The sequence below is a fragment of the Pelophylax lessonae genome (genome assembly GCF_965119305.1).
Source record: "Pelophylax lessonae genome assembly, chromosome: 1".
NCBI lineage: Eukaryota > Metazoa > Chordata > Amphibia > Anura > Ranidae > Pelophylax > Pelophylax lessonae.
This window is the reverse complement of record NC_138768.1, coordinates 270840774-270856321: the sequence shown is the minus strand read 5'-3', so window position 1 is coordinate 270856321 and position 15548 is coordinate 270840774. Positions and strand designations below refer to the sequence as shown.

Genomic DNA, 15548 nt, shown 5'->3' with positions numbered 1-15548 from the left:
TCCAAGATATTTGGAACAACCTACCTGCTGAGTTCCTTCAAAAACTGTGTGCGAGTGTACCCGGAAGAACTAAAGAATTGATGCTCTTTTGAAGGCAAAGGGTGATCACGCCAAATACTGATTTGATTTGGATTTCTCTTCTGTTAATTTATTTTCCAATAAGGTCATTAATAAAAAATAAACTAGTAACACTTCTATTTCTGAAACATTCTTAAATTTACCGCATTTTTTCAAACTTGCCTAAAACATTTGCACAGTAGTGCATCTCATCTCTTCAATTACTTTTTATGTAGAATTCCAGTAAGACTGTTGAGAGAACTCTTAAAAATGACTTCTGTAAATCACAGAAATATATTTCTATAAATGCATTCACCCTTCTATAAACAGTCACCTGCTGAGCTGAATGCTCCTCCAGATAACGAGCCTTGCTCTTCTTGCTTGGATAGCCATATAAACAGTAGAAACACTGCTCCAGAGCGGTCTCTAGTTCCTCTTTGAAGGGATGGGCATCTTCATTGGTGGACACAGACAGCTCTTTCAGAAGAATACGTAACTGAGTAGGTTGAAAGAAAAGATAAGGTGGAAAAAAACTACTAACACACAAACCAATTATTCCAAAGAAAGCAAAAAGGTGCATTTTAATAGCATGTTAAAGGGGATTTAAAGGTACAGCAAGAATCCCATCTCGTTGGGATTTATTTTAACAGAAAGAAAACCTGTGATCTAATTGAAAAGGAGGCTAATGCTGGAAGATAAATGGCTGCAGAAAACAATTAACACGCTAAATAAACAAGTAAATAAACTTACACTACAATGGCATAAAAACAAATACACAGGCTAGAAAATGGCAACCTGAAAAATTGTGTATCTGTTACACTATTCTCTTCTGTTTTGCTCGTCTATCATTCAAAATAAAACAGGATTTTGCCTGTAAATTCCATATCTTGGAGTATAGTACAGGAGACAGGATGAGTATTCATAGACCCTGGGGTTATAGGCTCATACCATTAGGTGATTGGAGACTGATAAAGTTATCAAGGACCCACCCCCTATAGCCCAAGAAATGGAAGGGTGCCCGGTTTTCTGTACTGTACTCCAAGATATGGCATTTAGATGTAAGTTAAAATTCCTCATATCTTAATCCTACAGTACAGGACTCAGGCAAAGAATTCATAGATCCTGGGAGGTCCCTAAGCAATGAATGAGAGGGGTGGCAAGAACCAGAACAAGGTGGGCTTTTTTCGCATTTGTAAATGACACAATGCTGTTTTTACCTCTGAAGTGGAGTAAGTGCAATTTTATTCAATAAATTCCTTTTAATCATTGATACTGCACTAAGGGAGGTCTATTTATTTCTTGCATGTACGATCATTAGAAACAATCAGACCTTGGGGAACAATCTGGAATTAACTATGGTGGAGGATTTGATTATCGTCGTTTAGGACGTTTGGGTATATTTGGATGAGGTGGGATCCAAAAAGCATCTTCATATAAACAGGGTTATGACCACTCAAGAACTTGAGGGTCATATCCTTCCAATAAGCCTCCTCTTCACATAAGGGTGGTGTGCAGCGGTGGGGTCCCACATATCATTTTCTGGATCCATATTATATTCAACTAGATAGATAATCAGAGTAGTCACTTTACCTACCTGTTCTATTTGGAAATTGGGACTCTTTCACATGAATTTGTCACATGGACTTTTTTCCTGGTTCTATATATACAATTTTTTTAATTTTGTTTCATCGCACATTAACAATATGTTATTACTGATGCACTGGGATGTTTAGTATTATATTTATGTAGAATTTGCACAATAATGAAATAATGTTTTATATGTGCTATGACCAGAAGCATATTATATATATATATATATATATATATATATATATATATATATATATATATATATATATATAATTTATATTGATTACTTTGCACTGTGTTTCAGTACATTGGATCAGGTAATATCTGGCTTTGCACTTGTTGGTTGTAACTGATTTTTTTTTGTATGCGCTGCACTTTGAGGGTTATCATTCTTAAAATACAGACACAGACTACCATTTGGAGAACTCTTTTTCCACTGGATAGAACTCGGCAAAGATTTTTGAAGGAGTGAAATTTTTTTTTTAAGTGATCTAGATTGCCCTTGCCCACTCTATTTATCAACAGGAAATGTCTTAACAGTTTTTGATGGTCTCTTTGTGCCCAAAGGGGTCTGGAAAGAGGGAGGAGAATCAATTACAATGACAAAGCTTTTGCACATGGTAGGAGGGAGCTTATTCACATTAGCAAACATTGCGAAGCCTGAAGGCTCTGACTTCAGGAATGAATAAAGTGTGGGGAAGAAAAAACTTCTGCAGCCTCCTCTAATACTTCTTCTTTATCCTTCACATTCCCTTCTGTGACTGCCTTGTCTAAGGCATGCATATTGAAACCCGACTCAAAAAGAGTCAGCTGTATTAATGTTATTAGTTGTTGTAGGTATTGTGACATAGATGCAGAAAATTCTGCTTTTGTCAGGTAGGCTGCTTGTTGAGTGCCTGAGATAAAGCTAGAATCTGATATAGAGACAGGTGTTAAAATCAGGTCCTGCTCTGGTAGTGAGTGCTGTGCAGGCTTTCAACAGAACAAATGCTCGCCTGAGGATTAGCCATGGCTCCCTTTAACCTGGTTTCCGCCAAAGCTACGGGTGTTCCCCTGTGGGGTACGGAATATAGGGTAAGAGAGTTTGAAAAGAAGTATGCAGCAACCTGGGTGTACACTGTCTTGTAACAAATCCTCATGGTGAAAGGGGGAGAGGAAGCACCAGAGTACCTTATAAGGACCCTAGCCTGAAGTGGCAGTAAACTGTGTGACTTTGGTGTGATGTCACACCTGGTTATTCACCTGAGACTAAGCTCTAAGCATTTGAATTTTTAGTGGCAAGTATGAAAAGTTTACAAAGTAAAGGGAATACATTCCAACCATAGCCTCGTAATGGTCAGAGATACAGGGGGATCCTGTCTTACCTGTCCTCAAAACTGAACTGTATATAAAGTCAAGGCTTCGCCCATCATGGTAGGCATAATCCAAAAGGGGTCTTCAGGGTCTAGCTTCCATAGCGATGGACCAAAGCCTTGGACCTGTAAAGCACCATGAAGCGGACTACAACGTGTTGCACTAAGTTCTGAGTTGAGCGCCTGTGCAGGATCCAGTGCCCAAAGCAACAATATAGGCCGTCCCCATAGCATGGGGTCTGGGTACGGCTCCCCAGGTTTTACTGAGGTTGCGCTAATCTGGATGCACTGCTTTTATTTATGGTATTAAAAGGCAGTGAAGAAGATGACTGATTAGTTAAAGAACCCCATGAGAAAATGATAAAATCATGGAAAAACTTCTTGCTCAGGAACAGGAAGCCACAGAAAGTTTTTTCTTTATGGTCAGCATGGGTTTTGAATTCTTCCTCTGATCCGCTCGAAAAAAAAGTTGAGGGATGCCCAGGGATGAGAAGTCTCTCACTTGCCCTCCCAGCAAATGTCTAGCTTTACCACATGTGCAGTTCTGTAGTGTAGCTCCAGACTACTCCATGCTCTTCTCTCGTTTCTTTCTCTTTCCTCTTTATTATTTTTGCACTACTCCTCAGGTTTTTACTATTGCTACAAGTGTAATTTTTTTGTCTCAGCTACTGAACTAACCCCTACTCCGGGCAGGTGATCATGTTTTTGAAAGGTTTCTGATTAAGCCATATTGTAATGTGTGATATACATTGGAACCCAATACTTGTTCATGGCTGTTTTTCAAAATCAGTTCATGGCTGTTATTCTTTGTTTTTGTTAATCTTTACGGCTTGCACATGCTGTGTTCATTTTATTTGTACAACTTCAAATAAAAATATATTTGATCATAAAATTAAAAAAAAAAAAAAAAAAGGTAGTTGAGCTAAGAGTGCTTTCCCTGACACCAGCAAAAACGTAGGAGTAGGGTTTGGTTATAAAGGGAGGTCCCATGGGGGCATGGCCTCAAAAGTTTTGCCAGTGGCCAATCTTTACCTGAAGACATGAGACTATAACCCAGGGCATATGACTCCTTTGCCTGTGTCCTGTACTGTAGTATTAGGATAAACTGTATTTTTTTTTTTTTGTTTAATTCCTTGAGTGATAGAGACAAGGATGCTTCATAAACATTGTGTTTTTCATCGGTTTTCTTTTTTCTATAAATGCAGCAGATTTATAATATTTATATTTATTTATATTATCTATGTAGGTACAAGCAGAGCTTATGAGTGTTCTTTTTCATTTGTAAGGAAATCTTTAGTCTTTTAAATGTATTCTATGTGTTAATTCTTATAATTCAGATGAATATTTATTAAGGACGCACACTTGCTATTTGTAGATTGTTTGCAGTTTTCAACCTTCACTTTCTCAACAAAAGAAACATCAAGTTAGGTGAACACCATTATTATTCTAAACCGTATACAATAACTTACATAGAATTTGAGAAGGGCTCCATCAGAATTACAACACCATGATCTTCTGCCCAGGTACTCATGGGCTGCGTTCAGCAACATGAGGGAGGATGGGAGCATTGGAGTGCTTGAATCTCCCAAAAGAGACCTTCTTACATCAGAACAGGCTATAAAGAAATAAAAGTGGTTATTCTCATATCCTAAGAAACTATTCTGACTTACATACAAAAAAAAAAAAAAAAAAAAGTATGAATATGAAAATTCAATTTTTACTGTTATTTTTCAGAAGAGTCACTCCTACAATAGCTCCGTATGTATGCCTTGGCAACGCAGTGGTTTGCACCCATGGCATACGTCAGTAGAAATTAGGAAGCGCTTCACAACAAAGCAAGCATGAGACATTTATGAAACAATCCCAACATTTCAAAAGCACAGAGAATTATATATTCACTGAGACACTGGCTGCCTTAGTGGTGCTGCTCAAGGACACTGTGCTAAAGTAAAAGTAGGGAATGTAAAAATTTGGTGTTTTATTAAAAAAGATGTATGGGATTTATCATACTTACCTAGGTGACTGTTGCATCTGTCCCAGGCCGGTTCTAAGAGCTAGTGACTGTCAGTCACCACTGTCTGTTCTGTCAAAAATTTAATTTTGGGGAGGGGGGGGATATTTGTAACCTCAACAAATTGTCTAAAACGTGTGGACTGATTGTGAAGATTTGGACTTGGAAAATCTCAGTATTATGCTGTGAGGACATGGAGCTGCCAATTTCATTCAGTTTTATTGAAACTACAAGTTGCTTTAGAGGCCAAATTATCTGGCACTGGTGAAATTTCTTTCCTCCTAATTAATTTGCAAGGATACCTGTTTTGTGGTGTACATCCTGCAATAGTATTCTTTCTAAGTGCAGCACAAATATGAGTCCCAGCAGCTGCAAACACACCACTCTGCCCTAAGGGATCATTTACCTCTTCAAGCCACCCCACTTGTAAAGTAAAACATAACACTATTTTATGTAAAAAAAAAAAAAAAGAAAAAAAAAACCTTAAAATCTGCATTAGGTAAATGCGGGGTGGCTTTCAAGCAATCAGTGAGTACCTCGTCACCCCTAAAATGGCATCTACACACAATATGGGCTGTGTGTTCAAAGCCTTCAGCACTGCTACTACTATAAAGAATGCTAAGCTGTGCCTGTACAATGCAGACAACTGGGCAGGGTCTGACTCATGAAGACTCATAGAAAATGATAACCAGTGTAAGGCAGACCCCACCAAGTTATGTGTAGCCTATGAACACAGCCCATCACTATTCATAGAAGTGGTATGTGGGATACCTTGAACACTAAGCACAGGTCACATGATGGTGCTATTCCTGACAAAGTACTAATTTACTGCTTGAAACCCAGCTCAATTCTTCCTAAATACTTAATTCTTCCTTATGAATATGTGCAAATCACTATAAAATATCTAGCTGGGAATAAAAACTATGTTATAGCCTTCGGATGTGTTTTCATTTTCTGTACCTAGCGATGCTGCATCTTTATATGGAGGACATAATTACACACAGTTAAGGAAAGTGGAAAAATACCACTGGATCCAAATGGTTCTTATTGTTATTGCCTTCTTTAAAGTATTGCCGTTGATGTAAATAATCTGGTTCCTGGGCAAGTGGCTTCTACACCCCAGAGCATCTCCACGGTCTCCTTGGCTTGTATTATAATGTAACAAAAACAGAAACTGAAGGGACAATCCAGTCAGCAGCCAAAACAGCCTTCTAGTTCATTCACATTGTGTACAATCAAGCCCCGAGGTAGGGGTGTTTCTGGACCCTCAAAATGCATTGGCTACTCTATGGATTGTCCACTGACTTTTACTAAAATACGTTTGTATCTGGACCTCTTACCCCTAGTGTGAAACTTCAATTTCCGTTTTAATTATGATTTAACACAGAACGTTAAACATTACCTTCCTTATCGCCTGTTTGTCCATGCTGCTTACAAATAGAGCGGAAGTTCTCCTCTTCATACTGTATAATTCGATGGAGGATAATCCAAGGCAGGACAGAGGATACAGATGGCTCCTTAGTGTCCTCCTGCACAGCCATACTGCAGTCTATTAGCTAAGGAACGGAACAAAAAAAATTCACTGCGACTGGCTGAAATATGCAAATGCAAGGTAGAACTTGAGTAAAGCAGCAGCAGTATTAGCAATCAAAGAATATGTTAATTAGATTGGCAATTATTTTGGTTTACAAGAATAAATGGATTTTTGTAAAATCTTACCGTAAAATCCTTTTCTCTTAGCTCATTGACAGACGTAGTCCTCGGTGATACAGCACCTTCGGGTTATGTTGCCTCCACAGGAGTAGGACTAGACAGGAAATAAAATGCTCTGGCCACACCCTAGGGGCAGTCCCAGAGGGTATATCCTCTCTCTCTCTGCCTCAGCAAATCAGTTAGGTCATAAAAGCAGTCTTTAGAGAATTTAACCCAACCCAACTCAAAAAAACAGAGGGGCGGGTACTACGTCTGTCAATGAGCTAAGAGAAAAGGATTTTACGGTAAGATTTTACAAAAATCCATTTTTCTCTATCGCTCATTGACAGACGGAGTCCTCGGTGATACAGCACCTTCGGGAAGTCCCAGAGCAGTATCACAAATGAGGGGTGGGAAAATGGAAATCAAATCCAAATCTAGAAGGCCCAACCGGTGCCAACTAGAAGTTTACAATGCTCATCCTTAATGATGAGACTCAACAAAAAAATTTTCAAACAGAAAAAAACCCTCGAGGTAGACCACCGGTCTCCTCAAATTGCGGCCTGCAAAACCTTGCGGCCAAATGAGGCATCCGCCGATGCCATCACATCAATTTTATAAAATTTTGTAAAGGTATGTACCGACGACCAGGTGGCCGCTTTACATACCTGGACCACTGACGCCTGATGGCGAAAGGCCCAGGAAGTACTGAGCGCTCGAGTGAAGTGCGCCCTAACAGGGAACGGAGGATTCCGACCCTTAATAGAATAAGCCTGTACCACCGTCTGACTGATCCATGTAGATATGGTCGCGGCAGACACAGGCAACCCCCTTCAAGGGCTATCCGTGATCACAAAAAGTGAGTCCGTCTTACGAAAACCACTTTAGGAAGGAAGGATGGATTCGGAAGAAGAACCACCTTATCCCTATGAACCACCAGATCTGGGGAACGACAGGATAATGCGGCCAGTTCTGACACCCTGCGTAGAGAAGTAATGGCCACCAAGAAGGCCACCTTCTGGGAATGTAAGCAAGGGAATCTCCCTAATATCTTCAAAGAGAAGTTTCTGAAGAACCGACCACACTAAATTAAGATACCAGGCGGTAAGGGTACGCGCACTGGCGGAGCCAGATGTCGCACCCCCTGGATGAAATTCCGCACCAAGGAATGATTAGCCAAAGGTTTCTTGAAAGAAGATTGCTAACGCCGAAAACCTGACCCTTGATCGTGCTCAAGGATAGTTTCTGCTCAACCCCTTGTTGCAGACAGACCAAAATTCGGGTCACCGAATAGGTCTGTGGGGAAAATCCAATAGATTCACACCATGCAATATAAGACTTCCATGTGCTGGAAGTCGCTTTCCTTGCTTTAACTGGAGGTAGGAATAACTGAAGCTGACACTCCCTTGTCCTTCAGTACCTGGGTCTCAATGGCCAGGCCATTAAGCCAGCGACTGTAAAGCAAGATGGAAGATCGGTCCCTGAGACCGCAAATCCTCCCTGAGAGGAAGTCTCCAAGGAGCGTCCGCGACTAGCCTCGCCAAGTCGGCGTACCAGGCTTGACGAGGTCAATCCAGAATTTCCAGAATAACTGGAATTCCCTCCACCTCTATCCTGCAAAGAAGTTCCCGCAGCAACTTGAGAGGATGGAAGGCATGCCGTAGCTGATACTGCCCCCACGGGGCGATCAGCGTTTCTGCTGCGTCCGCTAGAGGATCGTGGCGCGAGCTACAAACCTCCGCACCTTCCTGTTAGGCCAAGGTACCAACAGATCCACATCCGGGATGTCCCAATGAAGGGACAGCTAGGGAAAAAACCTCTGGATGAAGAGGCCATATGCGATTGGATCCGAATCGGGCTGCTCTAGAGCTGCTCGATCCAGAAAATCAGACAAAATCTGATCGCTCTCAATTCCGATACCCTTATTGGTAATCTGGATACTATCGGAAGAAATTACTTCCCCTGGTTGAGCATCGGAGACTTCCTGGTCCACTCGCTCAACCGGATCCGATTGTCCAGGGAATCGGAATTCTGATTCCATTAAAAAAGAATCTCCTTCAGGAGAATTCGGGTATGAGACTGGGTATACGGTACTGCCTCTAAGAAGGCCACCATCAGTCCCAGCCAATTGACGGACAGCAACATCCGAATCATTGACTGAACCTTCTGGAGTTTCCCAGCAAGGAGAAACTCTCTTGCCCAGGATGTATCCAACCTTAGGCCCAGATAGTTCAGTCTCCTGGTGGGAACCAGGGATGATCTTTGGGAAAGCGAAAAAACGCTGATGTCCTGCGATGATGGGGATATAAAGATAGGCATCTTTTATGTCTATAGACGCCAGGAAATCTCTTTGATGCAGGGAGGCCACCACTGTACGGATGGACTCTATTTCTTCCCAAGTCCAGATTTGGACGCACCTTGCCCTCTTTCCTGGGCATTGTGAATAGGTTCGAATAGAGCCCCTGAAACCGTTCAATGTTAGAAGGGAAGAATCGCACCGGTGGAAGTGATCGAAACTCGATCCTGTGTCCTCCAGAAACCGGTGAAGACATCCCCCCCCCCCCCACCCCAGAGATGGGTAGGGGCGCATCAGGCTATATTCTTCAGGCTTGGCTGAGCCGGACTCTTTGTTTACCCGACCAGCGCCCTTTGAAACCCCTCTAAAGGGGCTTTGGAGGGTTTCGCCTTATCGCCCGCCCTCGCGGAACGAACAACTCTATATGAGCAGAAAAGGAAGGTCCTCGTTAGTTACGAGGTCTTTTTATCCTAACAGTCTGTGGCAAGACAGCAGGTGGTACCGTCTATCCTATAAAGAGGAATTCCTCAAACGGATAGCACCTAGCCATGCGTTTGGAAATAACAGGGGTTCGTTTCAAAACGACCCCATTAGGGTAAAGGAAAATCCTTCGCCCTTTTGGTAGGCTAACAAGTACCAAAAAGGAATCTCAGTCTCAGCTACCTCTGCCGGTGTAACCTCAAGACTAAAGGTTTCCCGGAAGGACACAACTAGTGCATCCACCACTCTTGTGCTATGGCGGAGGCAGAAACGTGCTCCTCACTGCTGAGGAGATATTACCTGAGACAACAGCCCCCTAAGAGGGACCTGCAACTGCATTGACCAGTTCGGAATCCGTATCTGAAGTATCTGATAAACAATAGGGGTAGGCGGGGGTCGCTACTTGACCCCCGTCCCTGACAGGCCACCTCCACCCGGGATACCAAAGACTCCAAAATTGCCGATAATGCATTAAAACACAAGTGGGGTACTGGAGGGTCCTGCGGCCACCTTGAGGGGATCAGGTGGGGATACCTATGCGGCAGGGTCAATGATTATACAAGACACTTGCCAGCGACAAAAAATGACAAAGTAAAAAAAAACTTTTTTTTTTTTTTTTTTTTTTTGTGTCCCCCAGTCGCAACAGCGCCCCTCAGTGTTACCTGCCTTTTTGGACCCCACAGAGAGAGAGACAGACCCCAAGGCTCATCCCTGATGCACAGAAGTTTTCATCAGCTTGCTCAGTGCTTGTCTTGTTACAGACAGGAAGTCTTTGGCCCTATTTCCTGGGTAAAAGAGGCGGCTCCGCCCCTTAACACGCCTGCCGGCTCCTCCCCCTGGCTCCATGAGGTGTTTGAGTCACCTCAAACATGGCCGCCCCCATGCTGGAGACACGAGGCTACACCAAAATGGCGGCCTCGTGCGATCTACCAGACAATGGCGGCGGCCTGCACAGAATAGCGGCATGTCTGCAGAAGGATCTCGGCCTCACAACCCTTCACCCTCATGGTGGTCAGCGTGGTCGGAGGTACCGGACCCTAGCGGGCCGTATGCGGACCGCTGCTTAGCTGGAGGAATGATCTGGAATGCAGTATACATGTATAGACATCGCCCTGTGGCTACTGACAGGTAGGATACCTTATACTATCACAGTAAAGTTCTAGTACTGCCACTGACTACAATCATTTACACATCTTTACAATTAGATTGTCAGCTCCCAAACCAAGCCTCCTGGCTTCTTGTACACAAAAATCACACTCAATTAGGGGGATCTGTGACATGTTGTAGGATAGAGGGGAACCCATCCTTACCATTACAGAGAGGGGCCCGCGTTCACCACAAGACCCGTCAGGGGGAAAGGGGGAACATACTACTCACCATACCGGAACCAGGCGGGCGCCAACTCCTGACAGTACCCCTCTCCACCGAGGTAGGAGGGCTGTCGACCAATACGGGCGCCGTGACTCATGGTCTTTGGCGTTTCAGCGAGACGTTTAACTCGCAGGGTCAGTCCCCGTCCAGTGGGACTATGTCGCGGCCGACCCAGCGCGGAGCTATGGCCTGCACGTGCTCGTAGGCTGAACTGGGGTGACCACTGGATCTCAACATCCAGCCCGTCGCCCAGTTCAGCTTTCTTGCTTGAAGATCTCACAGGAACACTGGAGAAAAAAAGCTGTCTTAAAAAATAATTTTCTAAGAAAAAAATCCTGCCAGGACCGAAGATCCCAGCAAGGTATCTAGGTCCTTACTCCTGACTAGACAGAAAAAAACTGATTTGCTGAGGCAGAGAGAGAGAGGATATACCCTCTGGGACTGCCCCTAGGGTGTGGCCAGAGCATTTTATTTCCTGTCTAGTCCTACTCCTGTGGAGGCAACATAACCCGAAGGTGCTGTATCACCGAGGACTACGTCTGTCAATGAGCGATAGAGAAAAATGTTTTACCACATTGCAAAGTCATAAAAGTCTTCAATTTAATCGTCAGGTTTACAGCTTTCTGCCTAATTATTTAACAAATGGATTGGAGGTCCAAACTAATGGACTGGAGGAGGAAGCTGCCAAGCTAAAGGAGGAAATAGTTTTCATAGAGAACAGATTTCAGAGAGATCACAGGCCAACTATAGCAAATCTTTTGGCAGGTAAAAAACAGTTCACATGTATGCATTTTTTTTTTCAGATATTTTTTATAGTGGTTTTACAGTTTTACAATTAAACCCCACAACTTCTACCAATGACAACAAAGGCAAAGACAAAAAATATATATAATACACACAGAAGAGGACAACAATCAGCGGAACTTCCTGTAGTAGGTGAAGTTCCGCTTTAACTTATCTGTAACCCAGCAGACTTTTAACAATTTTTTTGCCTGGAGTTTTTATTTCCCTGCTGTACTATATTTAAATTACTGTAAAATGTTTCTATGACTGAAAATCGTTTGACGATAACAAATGCTAGAGGATGAAAGTGGTTTTAACTGGTGAACTGTATAAGCACACTCTGAGTCCTAAAGATACCTGCAGTATACAGGCAGAGGTGCACCCTTTATTATATTGATGGGTGCATGCTCCATTATGACCTCCCGATAGCACCATATGTGGTAATATTTAGCTGAATACCATCAGAGGGCAAGTCAATGCACCCTGACAGATTATCAATTTCAGTAGCATTTGTATAGCCACTACACTTGTAACCCAGGATAGCTACTGTAAATGATAATGTCATGGCTGAATTAAATCATTAGTTGAGTCCGATTCTAAAACATGAAAGCAGCACTTGCTATGCAGATAAAAGTTTGCAGCATGTCAAAAGAAAACAGCAAAGCTTTGACGCAGAAAGGGCCTTGTAAAGCATTTACAGCTTGCACAAAGTGCCAAGGTGAGTGCCCACACAGTATCCAGCACCTCGATGCAACATTACAGGCCATCCTCATAGCATGGGGTTCAGGTACGGTTCCAAAGGTTTTACCGAGGTTGCAGTAATCCAGATGCATTGCTTCTATTGTTGTATTAGAAGACAGCGAAGAGCTGATTGACGAAATGATGTAAAATGATGGCCGGATGGGAGCACTATAATCCTGGGTGGACATCTTACGATGTCCTGGTTTGCACCTCATGCACACACTAGGGGAAGCACAGCAGTGCGATCTGTCATGCGCTGTGTTTGCTGGACACATTGGATGACAGATCAATGTACTGGCCAGCCCTGCTACCATGTGATCGTTGTAACCAATCACATGTCAATAGTACACAATGGCTTTTATTCATAGCTATTCATTGTGTACTATTGTGAGCTCTGTTATTTGTCACAGTGATCACGTTACAGGGGCCAATCACAGCAGACCTGTACCATGTGATAGCTGTAGCCAATCACAGCTAGCAAAATAGTACAAAATTGCACATGAATGTATGCCATTCATAAAAATGATTGCATACAACAGTGATCATCACTGCAATAAGCAATCATAGTTTGAAAAAAAAAAAAAACCCTGGGTGACCTCCCCAGAGCAGTACAGCCTTACTATGGTAACACTGTACTGCTCTGGTCACAGTATGTAAAAAAAAAAAAAACAATATTACCTATTAATATACTGCACTATCAACACCTGAATTAGGCAGCTGCAAGCACTACAACTGTTGTATAATATAACAAAAAGATGAAAAAGTGCTACGCTAAATCATGATATAAAAGGACTTATACCAGTTGAGAATAATGAAATAACATAACAATTAAGTGAAATACTGTAGTGAATCACACAAATAAATCCAAGTAAAAAGTACACAAATGAATGGTGTTAAAAATAAAAAATTTATCAGTGATATTCAGCAAAACAGTCCATGTAGGTGGAAGCCAAAAGTACAGGGTTTTTTTTTTCTCAGAAAATAGGTACAGGAACTTAACCGTGGCCCCCAAAAACCCTTCCGCCCCCACACACACAAACCCTCCAAACCGCATCAAATAGTGGGTGCGGTCAAATTTCACTAACAGTGGGAGGGTCTTAAAGGGGCAATAAATACTAGGAGTGCATTATATACAGAGTGCACAGTTCGGAGTGGGGGGGGGGGGGTTTACACACAGAGTGCAGATTTTGGGGGTGCACTACATATATAGTGCAAAATTCAGGGGTGCACTACACGTAGAGTTTAGCCTTCTTCCACAGCTGCTTACCTCTGTACCCCCATCCACATCTCATTTTCACACCTCAGTTCTGACCTCTGCATGCAATCCCCACCCCCCACTGCCCCATCTTCTCCTTACCTCCTTAAAAGCTCCACCATCTTCTACGTGTCTTACTTTTGTTGCTGTATTAGGCTGAAGCACCCAGTCAGCTCTAGTACCTCCCCACACACTCTAGTTGGCTCTGCTTCTCTCACTTCCTGGGAGATCATCCAGTGGGGGTGTCTGCATCTGCACTGCACCCTGGGCACCTGCATCTCCCTTGTCCCCATCATGCACTCAGTAGGAGCCACTCAGCAAATCAGATCTGTGGGAGCCGTTGAGAGACAAGTTGTCACTTGTAAACACAGAAGCTGGACTTCTATGTTTACAAGTGATAGTGATGAGCAGGGAGCAGAGGGCATGAGCCAGAAGTGGTGGAACTTAGTTCCACCAATTTCCAGCTGAAAAAAAGCCCTGCACAAGTGTATTAGCTTCAAATGTTGATAGAAGAAAGCCTTCCAAATCAAACCCAGAAATCACCCTGTTGTAGATAGCCGCCAGCATATGAAGAGGGTTAAATGCGCTTACCGGACTTCGTGGACCACCAAATATTGACCTACTGGATTGAAAGTGAAATTTTCCCTGATTTATGTGGAAATGGAGTGATTGCCCGGTCATACAGCATTAAGTTTGGGAGAGCTCATTCTCCTGATGCCTATCTGACTTAGTGCCAATGGCATTGGAGTCCAGTCGCGGTAACCTTCTGCATATGGTGGTGGCTATCTACACCAAGGTGATTTCTGGGTTTGATTTGCAAGGCTTTCTTCTATCAACATTGAATTTAATACACTTGTGGCTTTCACCTTTCACCTGAACTGTTTTGCTTAATGTCACTGATAGATTTTTCATTATTGACACCATACATGTGTGGACTTTTTACTTGGATGTATTTGTGTGATTCACTACAGTATTTCCCTTAATTATATAATTTCAATATTCCCAACTGGTATACAGCACTTTAGATCATGATTTATAGCACAGCACTTTTCACCTTTTTTCATGTAAAAAAAAGAAAAAAATTCTAAAAAAAATGTTAAAAAAGTGAAAAAAATATATATTAAAAAAAATATTATATATATTTTTTTTAATACTGTCACCAGTCAGTGCTCCTGATCACTGTCAAACTAGTCATATAATTACAAATTCAAAAAACTCGCCGTGCCTCTTACTAAATACCTTGGAATGACTACTTTCTAAAAAAGGGTCATTTCTGGAAAATTTGTACTGTCTTGGCATTTTAGGGCCTCAAGAAATTAGATAGGCCATCAGTACATCAGGAATAACCAGTTTTAAAATATATATACCATAGTTTGTAGACTCTATAACTCTAACTTTCACAGACTCTATAACTTGTTAAAATAATATATCCTGATTTGGGCTATTTTTACGTAGCAGAATACACTTTGTCGTAAATTCATGAGGAAAGAATATTTATTTGCAAAATTTTAGAACAGAAACTTTTTTTCTGTATTTTTTTCATTTAAATAACAAAAAAATGAAAAACCAAGCAGCGATTAAATACCACCCAAAAAAAAAAGCTCTATCTCTCTAAAAAAATGATACAAATTTAATTTGGGTCAAGTGTTGCATGAGTAAATGTCATTTAAAGTGTGAGAGCACTGAAAGTTGAAAATTGGCCTGAGCAGGAAGGGGGTGAAAATGTCTGGTATTGAAGTGGTTAAGGGAGATTTCTCTGTATGGAAGTTGAGGACTATTATCTTATGAAGTTAGCAAAAAGCCATGGACTTACAGAGTGGGGTTTGGGTAAATTCAGGGCGCCCAGGGGACGTTTCCTTTACAAGTTTTGTCAGTGTCCAATCACCTGAAGTTACGAACCTAACCCGAAAATAGTATACT

At 42.1% G+C, this 15548-nt stretch overlaps 1 protein-coding gene across 1 annotated transcript in view; it reads right to left on the bottom strand.

The window, feature by feature from the left end:
• The window catches only part of CABIN1 (calcineurin binding protein 1), a gene marked incomplete at its 5' end in the record, with an annotated part of 455669 nt that overhangs the window by 330792 nt on the left and 109329 nt on the right, over positions 1-15548 (bottom strand). The window contains 3 exons of the mRNA XM_082243930.1: positions 392-553; positions 4469-4614; positions 6413-6566. Coding sequence (XP_082100056.1) covers positions 392-553; positions 4469-4614; positions 6413-6566 — 462 coding nt within the window. The remainder of the gene's footprint in view (positions 1-391; positions 554-4468; positions 4615-6412; positions 6567-15548) is intronic.